This window comes from Cynocephalus volans, chromosome 1 (assembly GCF_027409185.1).
Source record: "Cynocephalus volans isolate mCynVol1 chromosome 1, mCynVol1.pri, whole genome shotgun sequence".
In the NCBI taxonomy this organism is placed as follows: Eukaryota; Metazoa; Chordata; class Mammalia; order Dermoptera; family Cynocephalidae; genus Cynocephalus; species Cynocephalus volans.
This window is the reverse complement of record NC_084460.1, coordinates 29016313-29044204: the sequence shown is the minus strand read 5'-3', so window position 1 is coordinate 29044204 and position 27892 is coordinate 29016313. Positions and strand designations below refer to the sequence as shown.

Below are 27892 nucleotides of genomic sequence, written 5' to 3'. Positions count from 1 at the left end.
ACCCAGGGTAAGACAAATTTCAGAAGACATGACACTCTTGAAATACAGAATTTTATTTAGAAACTGTTTAAAGTAGAAAAAAACCCTGTCAAGAAAGACCAGGTGGAAAATGGGTTCCCAATAAAATGGAATTTTAGGGCAACAAAAGTCTAAAAGGCCACAAAAGAGAAATAGCACCACTGTCATTTGAACAATGGCTAGTTACTTGCATTTTTTGGCATTGTTAATCACTGAATCTGGGTCTTCCTCTGAATACCACACAGAGCATGCACTACACAACAATTTTATCATAAAATACTTGCTTTCTACACACATTTTAGGACAAGCTACCACCAGAAACAAATCAATACAAATACATCAGGGGCTGAACAATCTCAGTAGTGGGTAACACACATTTTGCAGAACTCTGTCAAACAAAGGGACTGAATAGGCCGTGGGCAAAGCAAATGAGGGAGAGTTAAGGAATGAAATATTTTAAATATTAATAATTAATTCAGACATGGTATTGTATTTTCTGCAAAAGAAAATTAACATTTAGTAACACACTAATGAATTATATCTCCAAAGAGATTAGTGCACTGGCAAAGTATTAGGATAACAGTGGAGAGCAGTGGACAGCAGATACCGAAAACACCCGAGCCTTGCAGATCCCAAGGTAATGACAGCCTTCACTGATCACTCCCTTTGTCAGAGGTCCAGAAAGAACTTGCAGCATGAACACCTGCCTCCTGTACTTTCAACTCTAAGCAGCAAACTTTAAGGAGCCAAAGAGGAGTCCCCAGTGGGCAAGGGGAAAGAGAAAACACATTCAATGTAAACTTAAAAGACAGTAAAATGGGACACAAGCCCCACTCAAATCCCAGAGAGGTGGGCAAGTCCCCAAAAGTAGTTGTTAGATTAAAAAACTGGACACACCTCATTTCCCCAAAAACACAATACATAGAAATTTCAGGAATAACTGGAAAAATCATCAGAGAAATGCTCAATGAAAATCAAGCTCTTCAACTCAAACATCTCAGGGCTGAAACACACCCTCTATTCATCCAAGCAACAATGCCTCTTGCTTCTCAGCAGGCATGGATTGGTCAATGACACCCAATGGCTTCAAAGAGCAACTTTTTAAATTTCCCTTTTGGGCCAAAGTCTAGGCCTGTGAGCATTCAAGCAGCCCTGCAAGGCCTGTGACTGCAGTTTCCAAAGGTTTCGAGGTCTGGCCCTTCCTTCCCAGACAATGTCAAACATATAAAATCTCCTGTCACATTACATTTTGTATTTTGAGATATGGAAGCATATTTTAAATACTCTTAAGGCATTTATTTATTAAAACGTTCTCCCCCAGGATTTCACATTAGCTTAAAATTCAATTCAGTCTTTACATTTCTCTAAGGAGGTCGCCACCTCAGTGTGTTACATAACACCTTCTCCAGCGATCAGTGTGACCAGCGTTCACGCCTTAAGCCCCATGGTCAGCCTCTTTGTTCCTCAGGTGAACCAATTAGATGTTAATACTGCTCTGCTACAAGGTAAAAGCTCCTAACTCAAACTTATTGGAAAAGGAGTGAAACTTCTGCAAAGTGCACTTTAAGAAGAGGTACTTTTTGCTTATGAAAAGAAACCAGTGAGTCCTCTACGAATAATAAAAGGGAGTATTTTACAGTGAAGCACATGATTTGGAGTGAAGAATTCAGATGTTGCTCTGTTGCTCCAGGCTGTTAATACTCTTCTTGTTCCTCCTGTGGGCCCCCTTCATCAGGTATCACAAAGCCTTCCTGAAATGGGAACGTAAAGGGGAAAGCTATTACTCAACACTGAATGAAGAATCAGTTTCTACTGTGGGTTCACTTTCCTCACATGAGGGTATTTCAAAAAGTTCATGGAAAGATTTGTATCATCCTTTAATTCTATTTTTCCACAAACTTTTTGAAGTACTCTCGCATTTAAAGCCTCTCAAAGTCAATGGTTCTTCCTGGCTCTACCACACACTTGGCATTGAATCACACAGGCCAGGTGACCATGATTTTATTTCTTGCACAGCAGAACTGCATCTCACAAAAGGCAAAAACTGAGCATAAATTTATCCTCAAACTTTTGGGAGTCACGGATACATACATTGTCTTGATTATGGTGATGATTTTACGTATCTCCTCAAATGTATATAGTAAATACGTGCAGTTTATTATACGTCAATTATTCCTCAATAAAGTTGTTTTAAAAAAGAAAAAAATTTACCCTCAAAAACCCCTGAAGTCCCCATAAACTTCAGTACTCCGCCATCTTCTCAATAAATTGTCTATACAGCCAGGTTTTGGAAAACTGGCTGGATAGACAATTTATTGAGAAGATGTTTTCGTTGTACTTAGGAACCATGCTTTAACCAAAAACACCTGCAACAAGATGGACCCAACCTTAGTGGCATGGGAAAACTGAGTGTGTAAGGAAAGAGCAGATTTGTAGCTCCCATGTCACACTCACTCCAGGGCATTCTGGCATGTACTTATAGCAGGGAAAGACTACACTACCCTATTATAAAAATTGGGCTTCTCATGTTTTTTAACTAAATCTTTATAGCTGAATTTATTTAAGATGTGACTCCACGAAAATAATCCTCAGAATAGACTAAGGACCCCTATATCTTCATCATCTTTGTTTTCATTATCTAATACAGAGCCAGCCCTAAATAAGGATTTATTAAACAAATTATCAGCTTTTCAGTCATCTGTCTTAATTCCCTGAAATTCACAAGAAATGTTGAGGACAGTGATAATAACAGCATTATTACCTTATATGTGTATTTGTATAGTGCTATGCATACTACAAATAGTTTATAGTTTGATCATACAGACCTTGCTAGGCATGCAGAAGAATTATAAATACGACCATTAAACAGTGGACAAAGCAAGATATCAAATCCTAAATCTAGAGAAAATCAGCCTTCCCTGATCGGCTAATATGTCATGATTAATATCAGATCTGGCTGTGTAATAAAAATGGATCCAAAGAAACTTGCTCACAATGTACTTGTAGGGAATGGGAGCCAGGCAATCTCCTCGGAGGAAGGAGCAAAGGCACACCGGAGCTGTGGCAGCAGACCTCAAAAAAGAGAACGTTTGCCTGGTTCTCCAGGGCATGCCCTGATAAAATGGAGGCAGCACCTCAAGCTAAGGCGGCCAAGCTACAGGGGGAGGGGTGGACTGGGGATGAGGAGGGTGCTTCTGGCTAAACATTTTGTGGCACTCATCTCCCATCAGTGGCCACAAACCAAAGAAGCCTGGCAAGCCAGCCACCTCCTTGTCCTATTCCTTCCTCAAAGGCTCACAGTCCTCACAGCAGAGGTTGAAGCTGGGCAGAGGTGTCCTCTGGCTGACTTTGAGGGGTCAAAGATGAAGTCTTTTCATGAATAATAACATACAACAAGCATCAGCACAAAGTTTGCCGAAACCAACTAAATAAAACTTATTTTCTCCTAGAGAGCAAAATGGAAAGAAAATATCCCCATGTCAACACGTACATCTGTGGCATACAGAATGTCTACAATCCTCTGCAATACAGGGTCATTTTCCCCCTCGTTCTCCTGACAAATCAGTTCAATGTTCCTTAGCTTTCCAAAGTAGAAATCTCTCTCTTTCTCCAAGTCTTCGACAGTAAGTTTCAATACGTTGACCTGCACAAGACATTAAAAAGGGCGAGACACACGGCATTAGTACATCAACAAAATATCAGACAAACTTCTAACTCGAAAGGAGATGTGGGGCCAGCCTGTGGCTCACTTGGGAGAGTGTGGTGCTGATAACACCAAGGCCACAAGTTCGGATCCCTATATAGGGATGGCCAGTTAACTCACTTAGGAGAGCGTGGTGCTGACAACAACAACTCAAGGGTTAAGATCCCCTTACCGGTTATCTTTAAAAAAAAAAAAAAAGGAGATGTGGTCTTTGCTCAAACTCTAAAATGGACAAAAACCCACTTCTCTTTATAATTTAAATTTTCTTCAGCCCCTTCAGCTAAACATGGACTTGTTCATGACAACCTTGATTATAATTGCTCCCAAGAAAGGGCAGAGTACACCTTGAAATATGCAGCAACTTCTCAGGGACTGAGAAAGGATCAAGGAGAAGAAACTAGAAGCCTGGGACAAATACAGAAGCAGAATCCACAAACCAGCCTTGCAAGGTGGCCAACAATCATATATTAAGTCCTTACCAAAGGAGTGCTCAGTCAAGTCCACATCTGGTTGCATGTGGAGGTGAATGGAAAGGGAAGGTCTGATTCTCCACAAGCCCCAATGAGGGGTTCTGATTCACACAAAGAGCATATTAAGAAATAAATCTCACTGCTTAGCCCAGGACTCCTATCTAGCCGAGAACTATGAGAGTCATAACAACTCTCATGGTCCTCTATGTATAGTGCATCTTCAGTACTGTGTATTCAAATCTATGACAAGTGAATTCAATTTAACCCTCACTGAATGCAAATTGCAAGGCATCACACAGCATAAAACCCTAAAAACCTAGATTTATGGGCTAGAGCTACAGAGCAGCATGGAAGGCCAAGCCAGGAAATCAAAGGTGCAGCCGCTGAGAACCATCTGGGCCAGCAGGGAATTCTGAGAGCCCGAAGGCCCCACAGAAGTCATCTAGTCCAACCTTCTGAACTTACAGTTGCAAAAACAGGAGCAACAGCTTATCTAGCTTCCCCACAGCCTGAGGAAGAAGCCAAACACAACCGAGGGGATCAAGTCCCATCACAGGGTGGAAGGAAGCTCCCCCTTCATAACCTGCAGTCAAGAAGCATCCAGAGGTGAGGGGCAGGTGACCGGGATCACCAGGACGATTTTGTCCTAACTTCAAAGTTCATCATATCAAAGTCCTGAACAGACCAAGCCAAAATCAAGGTTCTGGACAGCCTTTCACTATTCCTTTATCATCACAGAAATCACTTTCAAAAATAATATAAAGTTTCAATGTGACCTGGTGGCCAGCAAAGCTAAATCATCCATTTTCTCCCATTCTCCCCACCTCTGATTTGCTGTGGTATGTTGCCTTATAGCAGGGAATGACTACAGTGAAACTAACAGCCCCAAATTGGGTAAGAGAAAGGGAAAGAAGGGCAAGAGCTGAACAGCCCCAGCAATAGGAGCTACCTTAGAGATCCAGGGAAGGCAGGGAAGGGGCCTTCTAACCACAGCCTAATGGCATTAGTGACTGAGGAGAAATGAAGTCAAACAGCTTAAAAAGGAATGATGGCTTGAACTCCACCTCTACACCTATTTCTCTAGTGCCACCCTCAAAAACCCATTAAAACCTTCTCTGTCCTACAAATCATCAAGGCCTCCAAAGTAGACACCCAGTCCTCTGGATCCCACCTTTAAAACCAAAGCAGCAATGGTCCATGATATCACTCAATAACTAAGCATGTATAAGAAATACTCAATAAATATGCATAAATCACTGGCTTTCACCTGGCACTCCTCTAAATGCTTATTGATGAGGTTATTAAAAATCTGTGGCTAGTAATCAATGCCACTTTTAAAACCTTCTCTTGTAGTAAAGCAATATCTACGACCTAAGAAGCCTAGGAAGAATGCTTTAGGCCTGCACTGGCCATTACAGTAGCCATCAGGCACGTGACTGGATAAGTCCTTGAAATATGACCAATGAATTGAGGTAGGCTGTAAGTATTAAATACACACCAGATTTCAAAGACCTAGTACAGTCCTCGAATGTAAAACATCTCACTGATAATTATTTGTATTGATTACATGTTACAATTATACTATTTTTGATATATTTGGCAATGTGTTATTAAAATTAATTTTACCTGTTTTTTGAAAAAATAATTTTTTTTTAATGTGGCTACTGGAAAATTTAATGTTACATATGTGCCTCACATTTCTGGCTTGCATTCCATTTCTATAGAATGAATGCTTTGGACTAAAATCAACCAAAAGTCAATTTCTCCAGGATGACTTAAAAATGTGGAATCATTGCAGATCTCCCAAAGATATGAACACTACAAGGCAATTTGTATAGAACACACTGTTTTTCTCTTAGCCTAACAAGTATATCTGGCTCTATTTCCACATTTATCAAGGGCTACAAATTCAAATACTTGCAGAGATCCAGAAAGATAATGTAAAGGAGCCCAGAGAGTCAGTAACAGGGTGTGGTAAGGGCTTTGGTAACCTGAAGAAAGCCTAAAATCCTTCATATTTAAATAATAAATAAAAAATAAGTATAAATAAATAAATACAAACAAACAAACAAGCCTTGGGCAGGCCAAACACAGTACTTCTGTTGAAGGGCTAGACAAACTGGGTATGAGTGTTTCAGCCCAGCCTTTTAGGATCAATGAAGTATCTGGTTAGTGAGATTTCAGCCGATGCAACCTCAGCCTCCCAGCCTTCCACAGTAAAGACACAACCACATAGAAAGTTCCAAACTTTCTCTTCAAAACTACAACCACTCCCAACCTCAACTGCTAAAGTTCTACTGCACTGAGCATCCAAACCTGTTAATTCTGGTCACCTCCTCATGGAAGGAGGCTTCCCTATACTCCAACCACCCTCTCCCCTGCAAGACCTGTGGCTCTTGCTTTGTGTACTCCTGGTCCGAGACTTGATCACAGGCTGGCACCAAGTAAATTTCCAACTACATCAAACACCCACTCTAGGCCAAGGCCAGGTCTTCCATGCCTCAGTATTCTCTTAGCAGCAATCTGCCCGGAGTAATTATTTGATGAATAATTACAATTTCCAACAGTGGGTTCAAAAAAAGAACCTTCTGTATACTGTAGATAAGTCACACAACCTCCTCCTCAATTTCCCATTTGGCTCAAACCCTAGCTCGAGTTATTTAACTCTCCAAGGCACACTGTCCAGATCTTTAAAACCTCACAGGGTGACCATAAAAGTGAAATTAAGGTGCTTAGACTGTGCATGGCATAAGCACTCTAAAAATGCTAGATATTTTTGTTATTTTTGTTATGCACATTCATGCATGTTACTTATACACAAGCAAAAAAATATATATATATATATGATTCCTATGAACTTTTAAAGAGTACCTCAGAATCTATTCCACTCTGTCAAGATTCTGGACAAGAACCATAATAATCACAACTGTCTTTCATCCACTGCTATTTATCCCAATTGTGTTGGTATCAAGCACCATTCCAGGCACTTGACATCAGCACATGTCAGCTGCTCAACTACCGTGAGCAAACAATTAGTCCCACTTCACACGTGAGGCAGTAAGCTCACAAGTTGACTGACTTGCCCCAGGTAGAAGTGGCAGAGCCACGCTTACTTCTCCCCAAATCTGTATAACCCAAAGCCCATGCTCCATTAACACAGGACACTAGCTGAGCCGAGAGCAGCAGTAGCACAGAACCTGGTGCGTCTTCTCCTGAGAGCACAAGATCAACTCGCTGGCATTAACCACTCTTTACTCTCTTATATTTTCCTCTGAAACTTCTTCCTGTGTACACCCATGCCTTGAAATAGTTTCAGGGAAGTCTTCTTATTCTCCAGGACATCTGTACTTCACAGCAACAGTGCCTAGAGGGTGCTAGGTCAGCCTAGCACACTGACTCCAAGGATGGGGTGGGTGACCTAGTCACATCAACACTCCCAAGGCACCTTAGGCCATGGGGCACACACTAAAGAAAGAATGATAGCTCAGTTGGTTAGAGTGTGATGTTATAACACCAAGGTCAGGGGTTCAGATGTCCATACCCACCAGCCACCAAAAAAAAAAAAAAAAAAAAAAAAAAATGAAGGAATGAAAAAAACAAAATGGGATTTGGGGGCAGGCTCTTCTCATCCTGATCTCCTAGGAGCATAGGTCTGGGTCACGAGAGGTTGTGCATTAAGGTGAGGTCACTTCCCCCAGATTTCTAGGACTTGGCTTTTAGGAAAGTATAAGGGTTCAATCCCAAACTCACTGAAATCACAGAGCATGCCAGATTTTTAAAATGGAATTAATCACAAGAATCATTCAAAAGCAAACAAATAAAACAACTACAAGGATTAATGAGAAAATGTCTAAAAGTCTAAAATGTATTCTGCTCCAGAGACCTCTGACAAGTACCTTAAGGACAGTTAATCCTGAAGACGACTTTTCAAATCACTGAACTGTTAAGAACAGAACCAGAAGAGAAATAATAGGCTTTCTACCAGTTCCACTCTCAATTCCAATCTCCAGAAACTTCAGGACTCTGCAGAGACTGTGGGATCCTTTTTTAAAAATTATTCAGACAGGAATCCTCCTTTATCTTTCACTCTTTAATTCCCAGAGAACCCTAACAATGTTCCAGAAACATTCATCAGGGTTCTCTTCCAAGATCTAGTTTCCAAACAGACACAGGTTTCAGCCACACTAAGAGAGCTCAGAAATGCCCAACCCTCCTCTTCTACCTCCACCCCCAGGCTCTCACTCCCCACCCAACACCCGAAGCGCTCACATTTGTTACGAGGACTGCTCTGGCAAACAGACAAGGCAGGTCTTCCTCTAAATACACAGACAAGCCTCTCTTGGTCTGTCACTGCAGCAAGTGGCCTGCCCCCCAAGGTGACTCACATCCCAGACCCGGGAGGTGCCTACCTGCTGCATCAATTCGGCAGCTTCGTCGTCCCCGTTGCCCATACCAGGGTTCTTCCGCACCCCCCCGGGGCCAGCCTTAGGAGTCGCAGTAGTTCTCTGTGTTGAAATGGGCTTCTGTGGAGCTGAGAGGAGCAGAGGTTTCTGAGGAGGAGAAATTTCAAAGACGAAAAACAAAAATCCACAAGACAACAAGGGGAGGTGTGACCAGCTGCCTTCCACAGGTGTGAGGTGACAAGAACCAATGCTAGAGAGCCCCGGCACGCAAGACAACACCCCCACATTGCCTAACGTGGTTTTTATCCTGGCAGCAGAGTTAAATACCAATTTCAGCCACGATCTTTTGTGCTGGCAGTAAGTCCTTCAGTGGGGTCTTTTCTCCGCTGCGGTGAGCAGGACTATCATCTGAAAGAAGTACAGATGTTCTGGTGCATACAGATGATCTACCTTATCCCAGCTCCAACCAAATCCACAAACAGGGCAGTTACATGGAGCAAAGCCCAACTTTACAACTGGAGTGAGCTCAAAGTCCCAGCTGCTGGCAGGTACCGTCTACAAAGTTAAAGCGCTCCTAACTCATAACCTCAGACTCCCTGGACTGGAAGAAGGAAGGAGTCCATAAGGGTAATAAAGCCTGCTCTTACCAACCTGTATTTTACAAACCAGTATCTTTGCACACCTTTCAGAAGCTATTTAGAAGGGTCAGGAGAGAAATGCATCTCACTCACTAGGATTTATAGACCTCTCTCAGTATTTATACCCAAAAGCAGACAAAGACAAGGAAGAAAAAGTAAAGGGGCCAACCTATCTACAAGTTAAAACAATCAAGAACGAGCTACCTTAAAGTAAATTTATCATTCATAATTTTATTTATTCATTTACCAATTATTTTGTAAAGCTTGTACATTATATCAGGCTCAGAAATATCTACTCTTCCTGACACCCCAAACTCTATAACCATAAGGTCTTTCACCCACAGTTAACAGGCATTTCATCTGGATGCACTCTCTAGTATACATTTATCCTGAAGACTAAATGCTTAATGCAAGACTCTACTCAACTCATATGAAATATGAAATGCAGTCATCTATGCAGATCCCCATTCTAAACAGCTAAAGAATAAAAGTACTCAATTATCTGGAAAAATTGAAACCCTCACTGCTGATGGGAATATAAATGGTTTAGCCACTTTGGAAAACAGGTGGCTTGCAAAACATGAAATACAGTTACCAAGTTGACCAGTAATTCTGCCCCAGTATATACCCAAGAGACATGAACATGTCCACACACAAACTGTACATGAATGTTCACAGCAACATTATTCATAATAGCCAAAAAGTGAAAACAACCCAAGTGACCCATCAACTGATGAATAAATAAAATAAGGTACAGCCATACAATGGAATATTACTCAGCAATAAGAAGGAATAAAGTACTGATACATGTCAGAGCATGGATGAACCTTGGAAACATTATACTAAGTGAAAGAAGCCAGACACAAAAGACCACATATTCTGAGATTCCATTTATATGAAATGTCCAGAATAGGCAAATTCACAGAGACGGAAGGTAGGTTAGTGGTTGCCTAGGTCTGGGAGAAAGGGGGAAGAGTTGGGGGAAAATGGTAAGTGATTGCTACACGAGGTTTCTTCTGTGGGTGATGAAAATGTTCTAAAAGTGACTGTGGTAACAGTAACACAACTCTTTGAATACACTAAAAACTACTGAATTGTACACTTTAAGTGGGTGAAATGTATAGCATGTGAATCAAATCTCCATAAAGCTATTACCAAAGTACTCAACCAACCCTCTCTACCTACCATATGGATCGGCCTCTCTCAAGGTACCATGGGACCTTAACTAATGTTCTTGACATCTTCTGGAAAAGGAGGAATTCCCACCTGTAGAACATCTACCCTGCCACAAAATACACACATGTCCTATGAATGTACTACTGCAAACACATCCTGGGAATCCTATCAAGCCAATACCTTTTCAAGAACGTCTCTACAAACAGCCTCCCTCTGCCTCCCAGACTCTGCTAGCACCATAGCAAGCCAAAGCCACTTGCTAGCTAAAGTTCTAGGGAGGGCAGGGAAACTGTAAGTAAGCACAGAAAGCTGGTCTGCAGACAAAATGATGCAAACAGCCAAGAGCAGTCCCTGAGAGACCTAGAAAGTTCCTTCAGGTCCTGGGAGTTCGGGTCTGGTTTTAACTTCCCATCCTGGGGTTCTAAAAATGCAGAACCAACTAAAGCTCTCTTATGTGAGCTAGCTTGAGGGATTTCTATTTCATACAACTAAAGAGCTTTGGCAAAACTGCATACAATAATTCATTCAGACCTCAAAAACCACCCTCTCGGGCAAGTATTAAAATTCCTATTTCTATACTGGCCGGTCACCCCAAAAAAACAAAATTCCCATTTCATACTGGAGGAAATTGTGGGGCAGAGTTGAAGTGGCTTATACAGGGCAACAGGGACCTAAGAACATACACAGATATGCCTGATGCCAGATTCCATGCTACTGCCACATGTCTGGGATTATGTTTCTTAAACTCCATAAGCCTGTGGCTACTTAAAAAATTGTGGTTCGGACTGGACCCTGTGCCCACAACCCGGCACACTGCCAGTGCCTCGGGGCCCTGCCAAGGGGCCCAAGGCATCGAGCCGGGGACCAGACTCGCCCCCCATGACCAGGCACACCGCCAGCGCTAAGGAGCATGCCAAAAACATCAGGTCCATATGGGTGGCCCACCACAGCCACCACAATGACCACGGCTGCCACGAAAGTGACTAGACATCACAACCACCAGCAGATGGTCCACCAACCACTGGAGTACAGTGACACAAGGAGCATCACCAGCAGAGACCAAAGAAGAGAATGTCTCTCTCCACAAAGCCCATTCCAGAGTGCCAGAAGAAGCATCTGCTCTGTGATAATATTGGGGACCTGAACACACCTCTCAGCATTGAACAGATCATCTGGGAACAAATCTCAAGAGGGTAACCATTACTTTTTCAGAAGGAGAGAAGAAATCTAGGGTTATCAGTGGTGGGAGGGGCGAGGGAAAGGGGACAGGGAGAGATTGGACAAGAGGCATAAAGAATAAGTACAACTGGTAACAATATATAGACTAGTAATATAGATTTGATCAACATATGTCAACAATGAATCCCAAAAATATGTATAATCAATTATGATTCAATAAAAAAATAAAAAATAAAAAATAATAAAAATTAAAATTCTGATTGAATGTTGAATGAATGAATTCCTGGAGTACTATTATTTGAAAGTAATGTCTCATCTCTTTTTTTTTTTTTACCTGCACTGCTAGAGCTGAGAGGTTTCTTCGGTTTATTCAGAGCTGGAGCAACAAGGGAGGGAGCCACTGCAGTTTCTTGACCTTGTCTGGCAGCTACAGGGTCATAGTCTTTTCCATCATAGTTTGCATCAAAAAACTTCTTGAACCACTGAACGAATTCAAAATTGTCCTGAAACTTTCCCTTTACTAATTTGTCCACAGGAATTATCTGCAGAAAAAAATCAAGACGGTTTAGCCCAAAGCGAGAGGCTTTTGGCAAGCATCAAACTTGACCATCCATCAAATCAGTATAAACCTCTGCCAAAGGGAGAAAAAAAATCTTAGAGAACTTAGTGCTAAACCCCTAGAAATTTATAGAGCAAGTTTTATTTTGTATGCCTTCACTAGAGTACCTACACTTACCAACCCTTCTCCGCCGCCTCCGATTTATGAAAAGGAATCAAAAACAGAAAGGAAACAAGTATCATGTAAGTCACGTACATACATCCAAACACATCCCAAGACACAATACAAATCTCATTACAATACAAAGAGTAAATCTTCCACGTAGCTTGCATGGCCACAAACCAACCACATACGTCTACAATAAGCTGTCTTACAGAAAATTCTGACTTGAAAATAGGTCAAGTTGCAGAATAAGTCCCAAGATAGATTTCTACAAAATGACATGATTTTTAAGTAATTCCAATCCTATTAAAACATACTTAAAGACCCTGTAAGATTTTTTTTATTGTACAAGAATACTGTTATCAGGTATTACTTCAAATATTAAGGTGCCAGCCAGAGCTTAACTATCTTTTAATCTCCAAGGATTGCAGTTGCAACGTTATCTATTATAAAAAAGAATATATGCCTTGTAATACCAAGGTCAAGGGTTCCGATCACCACACCGGCCAGCTGCCCCCACCCAATTTTTTTTTTAAAAGAATATATGGGATAATCTAAACTATATCCACCCCTCTGACAAATAAATTTTTAAAAATTACTTTGTATGCCACTGAAACATTTACAAATAAAATATTATGTCTAGACTCATTTCAAAATAATCCAGGCGTACACAGGATGGGATAGAGATAGAGCTAAAACAAAACTGGTCATGATCATTGTTGAGGTACATGGGGGATCATCACACTACTCTCTCAATACTCACTCTACTTTTATATACTTTAGAAACTTCCCATATTCAAGATAATAAAATGTAATTCCAAAAAAGGAATAGAAAAATTATTGTATACAAGCTACACTTATTTAAACTACGCTAGAAACTAAATGATATTTTTATAATATAAATGATTATTTTATACATTGTGCAGAGACAAACCTAAAATAAAAATAAGACTGATTTCAAAATAAATAAAAACCAGACAAACCAGCAATATAATTAGAGGATGTTATAAGCTTTACCAAAAAAAAGTTCCCCCCAAAATGGCTTAAAATGATAAACCCTTCTAATGAAGAGGAAAAAAAAAAACCTGCTTAATTTTATAATAACCTATTAACTGCTAAAACAGAGTAATATTTGTGCTAATGAAGCCTAGTGGACCCTGTTTCTGGTACCTTCAAATAACCTTGGGGACAGAGGAAGAGCTTCCCTCCACCCACCAGGGATTCTCTTTGTACCCTGCTATAAAAAGTATTTCTAGAGTCTTCTCTACGGGAACTACTTATTCTAATGCACAGTATGCTTTACAGAAGTAAATCCAGAGATTAATAGTGTTAGATCTCAAACAGTGACTAAACAGTAATTTTTTTTTTTAAAGATCACTGGTATAGATTTACAGGTTGACGCCTCCAAATAGTTACTAACTTCACAGACGATGAAAATAGTAGACAGCAAAGAGAGTGAGGGTAGGAGGGTAGAGGGAAACTTTGCTCGCAGTAAATTTTATGTTAACTGGAGAAATGGCAACTATATAAATTGGGAAAAGAAAAAGAAAACACCCAAAGTCATAAGCTAGCATCTGTAACCTTATTAACAATCATTAGTTAAGAAACATTAACCTTAATGAAAAGAATAAAATTTACTTACTTTGTCAACACCCATCCTCTTAAAACCTGCTTGTAGTATTTTGAAGTTCTGGATATATTCATGTTCTAGCTTAGCTTGGAATTTCACTTTCTTCAAGGCAATGGAGCCTGGGAACAGCATGTCCATAAACTGACAATAGGCAGCCCCTGAATGAACAAAAGCAACAGAAAAATACAATAAACATTAGGTCACTGAGTGCTGCCATTAAAGACGCATGATGAACTTTTTCCCAGACTAACTTAACCCAAATACAGTTTAAAAAGTTGTAATGTAGACCTACAAAAACCAAAAACTTCATTACCACTTGATCCAAAGTCAATTTTTTAAAAGCTGTAACAAAACTGTGGTTTTACCTGATAAATTCTACAACACACTTGCAATTTGGATGCCTACAAGGAGAAAAGGAATATTCCAATGAAATTTTAAAACTCCTATTTTTTTTTTTACTAGAAATCATCATGAGAATGAAATGACCACTAGAAAGAAAAGTGAACACCAAGAATAGAAAAAAGGAAATAAGTGACATGTTCCAATTTTTCACAAGGACATACCTTCTTCTCCACTGTGGGAGGAGAAATTTCAAAGATCCATCTTCTAACCTAGGTTTAAAAATTTTTTTGTTCCTCGGGCTGACCCCGTGGCATACTCGGGAGAGTGCAGCGCTGGGAGCGCAGTAGTGCTCCCGCCGCGGGTTCGGATCCTATATAAGGATGGCTGGTGCGCTCACTGGCTGAGTGCGGTGCGGCCAGTAACAAAAAGACAAAAAAAAAAAAAAAAAAAAAAAAAATTTTTTTGTTCCTAAAGAGTCTGTCTCCCCGGGCTTTTATTTATCTCTAAATAAATTTAACCTATCATGTTATAAAAAAAGTTGAATAGAACACATTTTTGTGCTCCTCCATTAAAAAATACAATAAAAACTACTATAATAAATCATTTCACATATTTCATCCTATTTGCTCCCCAATTTCATTCCTTCCCCCACTTGCCCATTTTATTCGACCCTCCAAGTGTTTTATTATCAGTGCTTAAACTTTCCTGGAATATGATTTCTCTAATGCCTACCACACTAAACTCTCCTAATTCAGGGCAAGCTTCACAGTGCGCTTACTGCCCTTCCAGGACTAATGTGCCAAAAGAACAAGCTAGGGAAGGAAGTGAGAAGATCAGTGGCTAAACAATGTGTTCTGCAGGACGCAAGACCACCATAAAATGTATATTAAACTTACTTTAAATCAGGCCAAACCGGCTCCCTGCCAGTTCCAGCATAAAGAGTGCCATTATCATTATTTTTGGGAAAGTAGGTATAAAAAAAGGCAGAAGCACTTCAGTGACCAGGGTGACATTCTTAGCAGGGAGGATCTTCAGAAAGTGAAAGCCTGATTTTTGAGGGAGCTGATTTATTTACTCATCCAACAAAAACATACTGGGGTGATTCTATGTACCAGGCATTCAGTTAGCAATATTTACATAAACATATATATATATATATATATATATATATATATTTTTTTTTTTTTTTTTAAATAAAAAAAGACAACCGGTAAGTGGATCGTAACCCTTGACTTGGTGTTGTCAGCACCATGCTCACCCAGTGAGCTAACCGGCCATCCCTATATGGGATCTGAACCCGTGGCCTTGGTGTTATCAGCACCACTCTCCCGAGTGAGCCACGGGCCAACCCAGCAATATTTATATTTTTAAACATAGGAATACTTTAATAGCTTCCTAAATTCTGAAGGCCAATGACCCAGTTTCCTCAACAAATAGTATGAAAAGTGGGAATTGTTATGTTTTAAAAGAGATTTTAAATCATAATTTACTACTTGCTATTACAGACTGTGTGGATCCTGATACATACAAATCAATTATTTTACACAGTACTATTTTACATACGAAAAAAAGACATTTTTCTGAAACAGCAAAATAATGTGTATTTACTGAATGCACAGTATTCTCAAGCCATCCATGCAACTTCCAGGTCAAATTAATCAAAACCATTTAAAAAAGTAGTTATCTACTTCTCAGGAAAGGCCTGCCTGAAGAACTATCACAGTTTTTATTTTAGATCTAGAGGAATCCTTAGAGCCATTATAAATTAAAAAACTGAGAACCAAAAACTGTGACTTAAGGCCAAAGAGGCCAAAGACCAAGCTTAGGGACCAGATTCCAAGTGTTCTGACTCCCTGTCCACTGCTCTTTTCCACAACATTAGAAGCCCTCTTAGAACACCCTACAGTTGAGTAAAGAAGCATTTTCTGGAGGGGAGTGGGGAGTGGGGGTGCTGCTACACTAAACATTTCTTAATGTTTTAAGAAAAACATTAAGACCCCACTAAAAATAGACAAAGCAACTGGACAATTCACAGAAATGTAAACAGCTACTACTGGAGGTGCAAGGAATTAATTCAAAAAAAAAAAAAGAACAAACATTTAATGCATAAAAACTAGTTATAACTTTTCTCACAGAAATAAAAAATGGAAGCACCCTGTATCTTCAAAAATAGGAATAATCAGGCACAGAAAGAGAAATACCACATGTTCTCACTTATTTGTGGGAGCTAAAAATAAATAAACACACAAACAAACAAAGGGTGGTGAGGGGAAGAAGACACAACAATCACAACAATTCCTTGAATTTTTTAAGACAAGTGAACAGTTATGACATTGGGGGGGAGGGGAGAGAGGGAGGGGGGATGAGGAACAGGTAAGGGGTCATGAAAATCAACTATAATATATATATTGAGAAGTTGAAATAAATAAAATAAAATAAAATAAAAACAAAAGTAGGAACAACCAATTACATAAATTTTAGTGTCCAACCTTCCTGACAGAATTTAATACAAGCTTTCAAAATCAAGTTTGTTTACTTTTTGAGGAAAAGCTCACGATCTAACAACAAAATAAAAGCAAGATACAAAAATATATTTATAAGTTTTTATATACATAAAAATATCTTAATATATATGCAAAGAAAAAAGACCAAAAAACCACAATGTATTACGTTAAGCCATATGAATTTATTGTTTTGTAGATAAAAAAAAAAAGGTCAACAGTGGCCATCTCTGGTGGGTGGAACTGAATGTATTCTATTTTTTAAAGACGTAATTATGTGCTACAATAAATAGTTTTATAATCAGAACACACAAAAAGGTAAATATTTAGAAGAAAAAAGTGTATCAGCTGCTTTTTACAGGAAAAGAGCTGAAAACTCCTGGCCTATAAATAAATGTCTCAACTGGCTACAGAACAGATTAAAAGGGAGCCTTCCTTCCAGTCTCTGCCTTAATAAATGTGACCATGGCCAGAGCAAAGGCTGGCAATAAAAAGCGGGTAAGAGGAAGATCTATCTTTGATGGCCAATGGCCCAAAAATCTGCAGCAGGAGAACAGGCCCATGGGTTCTGTGGCTTGAAGATGCAGACAGACCTAGGGTAGGACAAGGTGTGTCATGGCATCGACTATCATGCCTCCACCAACAACAGCAGCTCCACCCTTAACAAACTCTGGGCCGCAAGCAGAGATCACAAAACAAGGGCATGATGTGGCCCCAGTGCCAAATGTTTGCAGTATATCAAGTACACTGGCTTTCAACCTTTTCAGGTCAAGAGTCTCTTGGAGAACTAAATGAAAGCCAACATTCAGCCAACATTCAGCCAACATTCAGCCCAGAATAGATGCCCACCTATCAGAAGACCCCAGATTAAGAATTCCCAATGTTTTAATACTAATTCCCAATGTTTTAATACTAACACACAAGAAACACACACTGATGATGAAATGTCAGAGTGTCCAGGCTTCAGGCAGTAGGTGAGACCTGAGTCATCTTATAAGATAAATAAAGTTTGGTAAAGAGGGCTGTGAAGAGTCATTAATGCAGACATTAAAAATTAGGCTCAAGATATTTCAACATGGGAAAAACACTTTTAATTTTAAAAGCAGGAAATAAAACTATACAACATACATGTGCTTGTATATAAGACATTGCAACAGTCTGTAAGCGCAACAAACTAAATAAATGTCCATTAACAAGGGATAGATGCAAAGAAATTACAACACTACACCATAAAAGAAAATAAAGTAGTATCTGATATAAGGACGTAGAACACTCTAAACATGCTACCACTTATGTAAAAAAAGGAGAGAGAACACATACACAGTGTACTGGCAGATAGATATTTTTGCTTGTACACTCACTCTAGAGGCAACCCACCTGATAACACTGGTTACCTCTGGAGAGGGGATCTGGACAGGCAGGGTTGAGAAGGAGATTTTTCATTGTTTATCTTTTTGTTCCTTTTGAATTTTAAAACATTTTAAAACTTTTAGTTATTCAAAAAAATGAAAACTGTATATGTAGCATGTCAATTATGTTTTAAAATTATAGCAAAGTACTGAAAAAAAGTACAGCTAAAATAAGTAACCCTGTGCAAGTTGTTTAACCTCTCTACATCTCAGTTTCCCTCTCTGTAAAATGGGGGTGATAGTCCTTACCTTCCAGATTATATATGTGGAGACCTTGGAAAGTGCCTGGCCTGTAGTATGTGCTCAGTAAATAAAACCATAATTAGAAAAAAAAAAAAACAGGTAAGAGATAATAATGACTATCACTAACTTGTGACATTACAGCAGATTATAGTTTTCTTCCTAATGTGTTTCTATAATGAAGACCTAACCACATATCATCATAAGAAAATAAGCTTCTTGTCTTGTTTTGTTTTGCTTTAATTAAGTCAAGAAAAAAAATCAAGGAGGTGCTTGAAGAGTTAGTCAAAAAAGTCTGAAGAGATACTTCCTTGAGCAAAAGAGTGACTTAATAAAAATGGTGTCTTGGGCCAGACTATTGTGGCATTACAAGAGAAGATAGAGGCTGGGGAACATAGAGGGAACGTAGTACCCAGTTAGGAGGCTACCATGGCAGCAGTGAGCAAACTGAGAAAGGACTGGATCTAAAGGATCCTTTAGAAGACAAATATGTGAATTAGCCTCAAAAGATGCTCCTCAGGCCTGGGACACTAGAAGAAAGGTAGAATCGTGGTCCCAAATGTAGTTCCTGAAAAAGGGAGCTAGCCTGAGGAGAAAACAAAGCTGGGATTTAGGTAACAAGAGGCAGGGAAGAAGTATCCTATAGACAGAAACACCAGACCAGATCAAAGTGGGGGAGGCCTGGTTACACACTCTCAGAGCAGGAGGACCAGGACATTAACAGTACAGCATAATCAAGATCGATAAGCTGTCTAACTCAAGCACTGTTAGGGCCACAATAAACTGAGGGAAAAGGAATCTAGTGTTTGCCTACAAGCAGTTGAACACCTCTCTTATCCTCTGCAGCTTAGGAACTATGAAGGAGGCCAGGCTAGAGGAAGAAGACAGGAGGAGAAGGAGAGAGCCAAGAACATTCAGCAAGGGACCCTCTACACGTGCAAAGCACCATGCTGAGCCCTTGAGAAAGTGCAGAGGGGCCTAAATATGGACTGGAACTGGGGGAACAGAGGAATGGTTGACAAAAAGCAACCAGAATCCCCTTTTTGACAAAAGCAATCCCTCATCAAAATCATTCTCTGCAATCAGACTTTTTTTTTTCCTTGATGACTATCTTTGCAAAATACTTGATGACTAGCTCTCCCAAAATAGGAAATTAACAATGAATCTTGAAACAACCTGCCAAGTCTGTCAATGAAAGTGATCCTGGCTTTATCTCACTACCAGAGCCAAGCACAAGCTTGTTTCACTGTTGGCGGGCCCACGGTGCTGACAAAACTCAGCCACTTCACAGGCAGCCAGCAGATTAATAACATAGGACCTCAGGGCTTTGCCCTCTCAAGGGAAAAACCTATTCCTACCTTAAAGCTTGTGTTTGGTGGAGAATTCAAGTCTGCTTGATCCTCCACTCTTCAGAGGTAAGATAAGGAGGGATCAGGCACCGGTATTCAAGACTACTGGGATTCTCCTTGGGCCTCAGTAAGCCCAAGGAGCTGAAGAGCCTCACTTTCTCTCTGACTCCAATCCCCTGGCAGCAGACCTCCTTTGGAGACAGTCTGCGGCTCATCCTGTCTGGTCTCATACTGCAAGCAAGATCTGGTTTTCTAAATACCAATGTGAAACACAGCACAACCATCTACATACTCCAAGAGAGGTCTTACATGGCTTTTAAGAGAAGGACTAATTACAAATGAATAGTCTGTTTACAAATCACAGTTAGGTATCCTGCACTTACCACTTTCAGCTGGGGATAAGCATTTTATCTGGGATAAGAAAAGTGAAAGGAAAAAAAAAAAAAGAAAAGTGATAGGCATCAGGCAAAACTGAAACATTTCACATATTTTATAGTAAAACATTATCATTGTAATTAATTATATGTAATTTATATTTGTTTACCTCTCTTCCAAATGCTTCCTTAAAAGACAACATGCATGCAGCAGAAAGCACACGGGCTGTGTGTTCAGAAAGATCTGGGTTCAAAACCAGGCTCTTTAATGCATAAGCTGTCCACGGGCAGTCTACTCATCTGTAAGATGAGGATGTGCCCCCATCGAGAGATCTACATTCACAGAACCAATATCTGAGAGCTATTATTATAAGTGATCCACACAACAGCCAAATAGTTGGGCCAGTACTACTGCCCTAGTTTACAAATGAGGAACTAGAACATTAAGGGACTCGTCCAAAGTAACATGGCTCAGAGCAGACTGAAAGCCTCTTCATGTCCAGTCCTGTCCATGACAGTTCCCTGCCTGAATGAGAAAAACCTGGTGCCAGATTGGCACATGGACAATTTATCTACACACTAAGAGATTTCATTTTCCAATTAACTGAGTGAAATAAACTTTGGAGTGTATTTACAGAAAGAGGTAAATTTTAGGGAGAAACTGCATGTGAGAAAGCTGGCTCCAATGAAAAGAAGGATGACCTCATCCCCACATTAGTCATAGATCATGGGGCAAACAAGTGCTTTAAAGGCCCCAAAGAAATGGGGATATGGAGATGAATACTGAGGAAACTAACAGAAAATGGGGGAAAAACAGCACAAATCTAAGGCTAACAACCTGTGTCTATGACTAATAAAGTAACTACTGTTTAATAAACTTGACTCTTGGGCATCATTGTTTGGCCATCTGTAAAACTGAGATTAAATCTCACAGGGGGGAATAACAAGATGAACAAATGAAACTAAGAAACAGGCCAGTACCCAGCTATAAAATAAGGAAGTACAGAAGCAGAACTCAGGAGGAAAAAAAATCATATGAGTAATAGCAATAATTTTAAATCAATCCAAATGGCACCGTCAGTAAAGAAAAAAGTCTGAGGTACAAGTAGGGTATAGGGGTTGAAGAACATGAGCTCTTGATTTGGACAAAGGTTCAAATCCCAGTTCGGTTCTTGGTTGTGTAATTCTGGACTCATAGGGGCCTGCCCGTGTATCACTTGGGAGAGTGCGGCGCTGATGGCACCAAGGCCATGGGTTCGGATCCCTATATAGGGATGGCTGGTTGGCTCAGTTGGGAGAGCGTGGTGCTGACAACACCAAGTCAAGGGTTAAGATCCTCTTACCAGTCATCTTTTATATACATAAAAAAAAAAAAAAAATTCTGGACTCATTACTCAGTTTCTCTAAACCTGCTTCCTCATCTGTAAAATAGGATCCTCATGGATGTACAGTGAGAATTAAATGAAGGAAATGTTTGAAAAGCATTTACAAGACCCTGGCATACAAGTGTTCAATGAAATGACTGTTACTCTGATTACTGGGAAAGGCAGAGGGTTCTGATTCTCTATCCCATGAACAGACAAGAATTTAAGTAGTAGCAGGATACACATACCATCCTTCTTCTGTTATATTCCTGACTTCATTTCCTATCTGCAGTAGCTTCAATTCTGATAACCCTGACATGTTCCTTACCATGTCAGGACTCAGGGACAGTCAGGAGAACTCTCAAAAGGTGAGACAAGTCTTTAGTGGAAGTATAAACTGATAACACCTTTATGAAAATTACAAGAGCTTGAAGTTCATATCCTTTGATCTAGTGATTCTACTTCTAGGAATCACTGATGAAATAAACAGAGATAAGATTTATGTTAAAGGATACTCAACCTAGTCATTCTACATAATGGAACAATTAGAAACCTAAACGTCCAAAAACTGGGATGAGATTAAACAACTCCAACAAATCCACAGAAAGTGTATATAGCCATTCAAAATAAGTATTTTCAAGTTTCTGAATGACAAGAATATCCACAATATAATGTTAAATGAAAAAAAAAAGTAATATATACAAATATATATACACACACAGAAAGGTGACAGAAAGAAAAAAACATCCAAAATGTGGCTTTCTCTGAATAATGAAGTTACAGGCACTTTCTATTTTCTTCTTTCTAGTTTTCTAAATGTTAAACAGTTAGTACATACAGAAACAGATCACATTTCTGTTCTTCCTTTAATCCATTACCTCTGACAAACTGTTGTTCAATAGTAGTTCAATAAAATTGTGGCTGAAATGGCATTTGCCTGATTCTGGTCTTATGCCTCCTCAGAATAAGAAATGCCACTGATGAACTAATACAACACTAGAACAGTAGTCCAATTATTGTCCTCAAATAAAACATCTGAAATCTGAATGCCAAGAGTACAGACCAAGAAGTCAAGGCTAAGCTGCAGGGCTCAGAACACAGTCTACAGCAGAAGATGGTGGACCTTAATAGAGGTCCTTGTAGAAGCAAAGCAGGGCAGAACTAAGAAGAATCGGGGTGGCCCTTATGTAGATCCTGAACCTCTCTATGTGGTTTGGCAGTCCGATACAGGCCTGAGCACTCCTAAAGGACCTGTGGGCTTTCCAAGAAAAGTGGTCTAGTGGATTTCTCTTACCTGAGCACAACTGTTCAATCTTTGTCAGATTCAACTGCAGAGATTCATTGATCCAGGCCAGCATGTCATGTCGACTCAGGTTATCACTGGTGACTGACGTCGAGTATACGTTCACTGCCATCTTCTGTAGAATACAAGCAAGAGAGAAGGGCTCTAGTTACAGTAGGCATGCAAGTGAGGGCAAGTGTTTCCTGCAGTGTCACCCAGAGCAACTCTGCGAGAACACTCCATATTTGTCTCGCTTTCTTCCCCAAAAGGTCAAACCAGAGACACTAAGATTCCAGCCATGAGCCAGACTGCCACACATAAATATGACCTGAAATGAATTGCCCAACACCAATCTGCCTAAAATTTAGGCCCCATTTTAATGTGATTGATATAAAATTTTAAATTACAAAAGGCACTAAGTAAAGGGGTAAGTGCCTTTTTTGGGGGGTGGCGGCTGGCCAGTACTGGGATACAAACCCTTAAACTTTCACCTTAGAGCACCTTAGAGACCTTAGAGCAGTTAAAGACAGTGCTCTAACCAACTAAACTAGTCAGCTAGCCTAAGTAAGTGCTTTATGAAGGGAGGCTGATACACAAACAAGGACATTGTTTAGAAAACATCAGTCCAAGCTTACCCATTAAGATACCAAAATGTTTACAGCAGTTTTCTTCAGATGGTGGGATTTTGTTAATTCCTCTTCAGAGTTTTCACTGTTTCCCAAATTTTCCTTAAAGGCTTTTATCCACTCCCACAATTAAAAATAATTATGAAAAATAGTACTACAAAGGTGGTATCAAATGATGACCTTACAAGTGAAGGATCCTCAGCAGTGAATTCTCTGCTGAGCCACCCAGGGATGGAGGGCATCTGAGGGCTTACTAAACACAGACATTTATCATTTAACCCTGACAGCCCTCTGCAAGATTCACTTCATTCTCCTGGGGATTAGTAGCTAAGCCTGCCCAACCCCATCATCCACATTCTCTCCTATCACCTAGAAAATACTACCCTTCACCTTTCTGCCAAGATTTCACATTCAAAATAATAAACATACAGCAACAACTTTAATTTAAAATGCTAGTAAATGTGGGTGGCACCATCTATGAGTACCAGTTCAGTCATCCCTCATCCATTAAAACAAATGTTTACTGAGCTCTACCACATTCTGGTCACAGTTCTAGGAACCAGAAAACAGATAAGCAAGAGAGACAAGGTGCCTGTCTGCAGGGAGTTCACATTCCAGTAGTGAGAAGTCTGATATTGACCCAATACACAAACATCTTTCATACCAAACACTTAGGCAATGGGGACTAGGGAATGTGGTCAGAGAAAGCCTCTCTGAAGTGACAGCTGAGTTTAAGAAGGAGAAGGAAGCAGCCACGTGGAGATCTGGAAGGGTGATATAGCCCATGAGCAAGAGGGAGAGCAGGAAAAGAAGTGGGAAAAGAAGCCAAGAGGCCAGATCATGTCACAGCTCAGTAGATCATGGGAAGGAGTTTGGATTTTATTCTGTTAAAAGATCTATTGTCAGGTTTAAGTGGGATAGAATCTTGCTCTCACTAAAGTTTGAAAAAGATCACCCTGACTGCTGGTAGAGAACAGACAGTAGGGAGATAAGACTCAAGCAATATGACATAAGGATAGGCTAACTCAGATCCACATGAAATTCCTGGGCAGTCACCCTGAGGACACACTATGAAACACTAGATTTCATAGTGACCTTGACAATTATAATTTTCTCCATTTCATGAGATATCAATATTACCAATGTGGCAGAAGGGTGGGATTCAGAGCAATTTGGAACAACCATGAAATCCTAACCCTTTGCTCTTTTGTGGCACTTCGTTCCCTCCACCTAGAGATAGTGTACAATTTGGCCTTCCCACATCGGTCTCCTGCACTAAGCTGCTACAAGCCTCATGAGTCACACAGCTACAGAATGTGAGAGCCAGAAGAGATGGAGATCCACCCATCAAATCCCATTTTTATGAGCAGGGGTTACTGAGTTCTATAGAGGTAAATGACTTATCAGGTCTGTCTCCCCTCACATTGCCCACAGCACTTAACACAGCGCCTTGAACATAGTTAGCACTCAGTAACCGCTAACTGTTTTCATTGCAAGGACAATGTCAAACAGAGAAAAATGTATTTATATAAACCTTTTATAGAAAGCAAGCTATCAACACTCTTACATTCCCCAAATCAGCTGATAAAACCACATTATGTAAGACACCAACACAATTTAGTTCCTGGCTCTACTGGGAAATTAATCCCTATGTTCCCAGAGCACTTCATTCAAACCTCTATGAAAAGAATTATCACACTGAACTGTCATTATCTCTTTATTTCTGAACCATTCCCAGACCATATTTGGGCCAGTAGGCAATACACTCAGTGCAAAGAAAGAGCTGAGGATTTCAAGCCATGAGGACCTGGGTTTGAGTGAGGCTGTCAATCAGTTATGTGACCTTGGGCAAGTTACTTAAACTCAATCTACCTCAGTTACATTAAAGTCAATACTACCTATCTGAAAAGGGTCGTGGAGAGGTTTAAACAATTTAAGGTACTTACATAAAATACTTGGCACGGTATCAACACAGAAGAGGTACTGAACAAGGTCCCAGGCAGGGACTATGTCTCATTCATCCTCTTATCTCCAGTGCCAAAAACAGTGCCTGAGACCTGCCACCACCACCCCTCATGGAAATCCACTGAAACAATCTTCAAATTAGTCTCACTGTCTCAATCTGTTCTTATACAGCAACCAGGGAGAATTTCTGAATGACAAATCAGATCAAGTGTCTCCCCTGTTTAAAATCCCTGAACAAGTGAAATGCATACTTTGAGCAAAATGCTATTCTCAGGTACCAAGGAGAACATCCAAACAAAAAATATGGTCCCAGGCTAAGCACTTGTAATCCATTATGGCGACATTCATATATACACTGGGTATTGTGTGTCATGCTACCATAAAATGTCAGCAGCTGGTAAAGCCACGTGTCTCCTGACCACACCCCAGCTCAGAAAACGTTAACAGCCTTTCATCACCATATAACTTAAAACTCTTTCATTAACAGTACGTTAATACCTGGTCCCATGTGCTCCGCAAACTCTGCAGCCACTAAATACAGGGGATTAGCCACCCTGTGGATGTGCAATAAACATCCACTAACTCAACCAATTAACTGGCTCTTCCAGGCAGTCAGAACAGTTTAGTTCTCAGAGCTACAGCTACAGTTTACCCTCTCTCTATAAGAATTCCATCACTTGGTCTCAAAGGAAGACCGCAACTATCACATCAACCTCACAATTACAAGGCTTCAAGGCTCCATGATCCAGATTTTGACTACCATGAAAAAGCTCCCTCTCACCTACCCCATACCTCTCTCTTCCTTCAGCAGCTCTCCTGGCAGGCTCCCAAACCTATCCTAATTCAATGCTGGCTGAAGAGCACCCTATTACTTTCAAGGCACAATAATGAGCCCTATAAAAAGGGGCATGGTGGTGCCACCAAAAAAGAGCTATGTGACCCTGGGTTAAAACAAAACAAAAAAAAAAAAACCTCATCTTCCTAGATCACATATGGCTCCCCTGTAAAGTGGGGAAAATACTATCTTCTGCACAAAGTGATGAGGAGAATCCAATGAGAATCTAAGTGAAAACACTTAACAGAAAAGCACATCATGTCCTAAAACTGTGCCAGGCACTTTGACAAACACCACCACATAGGGTGTATCTATGAAACATGCTCTGTAGCTCTCTGTGGACCTCGGGGAGAAACTGTAACACAGAGGTTAATAGGCTGGACTCTGGAGTCTCTGATGTGGGTTCAGACACTATCTGGGCAGAATAAGGCACATCATTTCACCTCTCAGAGTCTCAGACTCACTTGTAAAATGATATTATCTCTTAAAGACAATGTACCTATTAAATGACAAAAAGCCACATCAAGTACTTAACACAATGCCTGACACATAGCAAAAGCCCAATTAACAAAGGGTAGTTATTATTATTATTACTACTCTCAGAGACTTCCCATCAGAGAAGAGGATGCTAGGACTAGCCTGACTTCCCTCAATGGGCCTCAGGATCCTCCTTCCCAAAATGGCAGAGTTTGACCTCTGCCCCACAGCACCAAGGGCAGCTGTGAAGCAGGGACTAGGAGAGCAGTTGATATCACCCTGTTATATTGTCTACCTGGTAATTACACAATATTATCTTGTCCATGTATTCATTTTCTTACTTCCTATCTCTCTCTCCATCACAAGGTAGACTCCCGGAGAGGTCTTTGTCCGCCTGCTCCCGGGTGTACAGCCAGGGCTTAGCAAGGTGCCTAGCACCTAGGCACTCAACAAATACCAGCTGAAGAAAGGAGTCCAAAGGGCCGGCTTGCTTTTTGCCACGCACCGAGCTAAGACCTATTTGAACGTAGTATTATCGTCCCCATTTTACAGATGAGGAAGCTGAGGTCCAGAGAGATTACAGCACCTGCGCAAGGTCGCACAGCAGGAATTCCAACCCAGGTGTGAATCCACAACCCAACTCTTTAAAATCGGCGATACTGCCTCCTAAAGTGAGGGTCCCCAGGGCTCCCGGAAGGGCCTACCTCGCCCAAACACGCCCCCTCCCGAAGCCCAGCCTCCCTGGGACCTCCGGCCGCGGCAGTGCGGGTTCCACACGACGGCAGCTGCCCAGAAGCCCCCACGCTGCCGACAAGTAGCCCCACTTCCGGCCTGAGGCCCCGCCCCCCCGGCAGAGGGAAGCGCGCGCCCCCCGGCTCAGCCCGCGCGCCGGGTCACGGCCCCGCCCTTCCCCCCACCGGGCCCGAACCGCACGGCAGTGTGGAGCAACCCGGGCGCAACTAGCAGGGCCTATCGGCGCCTGCTCGGCCTTGGCCCACCGGGCCGCCCCACAGCCGCCGCCCCGTGCCCGACTACCGGCTCACCGACTCTCGCGGAACCGCGTCCACAGCCCGCGCCCGGCTCCGGTTCCGTCTTCGTCTCGTTCAAACCGCGGGACCCCGCCCGCTCGCCCGCGCGATGACCTCACGCGCAGCCCCCCGTTACGCACCGACGTAAAGGCTCATCATCGC

General features: G+C 41.0%; 1 protein-coding gene across 2 annotated transcripts; it reads right to left on the bottom strand.

Annotated features, from left to right (window-relative positions):
- Window positions 1–37: 37 nt before the first annotated feature.
- On the bottom strand, window positions 38–27892 carry MAPRE1 (microtubule associated protein RP/EB family member 1). 2 transcript variants are annotated; one of them, XM_063093205.1, is made up of 7 exons: window positions 27746–27892; window positions 22812–22935; window positions 13951–14096; window positions 11922–12129; window positions 8601–8722; window positions 3509–3661; window positions 38–1769 (listed from the first exon to the last, which is right to left on the bottom strand). In XM_063093205.1, exons 2-7 carry the CDS (start codon window positions 22930–22932, stop codon window positions 1713–1715), a joined length of 807 nt encoding a protein of 268 aa, XP_062949275.1. In that variant the 5' UTR covers window positions 22933–22935; window positions 27746–27892; the 3' UTR covers window positions 38–1712. The 2 variants fall into 2 exon arrangements, with proteins under 2 accessions (XP_062949275.1, XP_062949282.1); XM_063093212.1 differs by lacking the exon at window positions 27746–27892 and adding an exon at window positions 27407–27463.

What these genes read in the sequence shown, in the direction of transcription:
- MAPRE1 (XM_063093205.1), bottom strand. Translation starts at nt 22,932, where the DNA reads ATGGCAGTGAACGTATACTCGACGTCAGTCACCAGTGATAACCTGAGT. An exon ending in GATTGAACAGTTGTGCTCAG is followed by an intron (nt 14,097 to 22,811) that starts GTAAGAGAAATC and finishes TTGTTCATTCAG; the next exon opens with GGGCTGCCTATTGTCAGTTT. An exon ending in AGAGGATGGGTGTTGACAAA is followed by an intron (nt 12,130 to 13,950) that starts GTAAGTAAATTT and finishes TTTTTTCTGCAG; the next exon opens with ATAATTCCTGTGGACAAATT.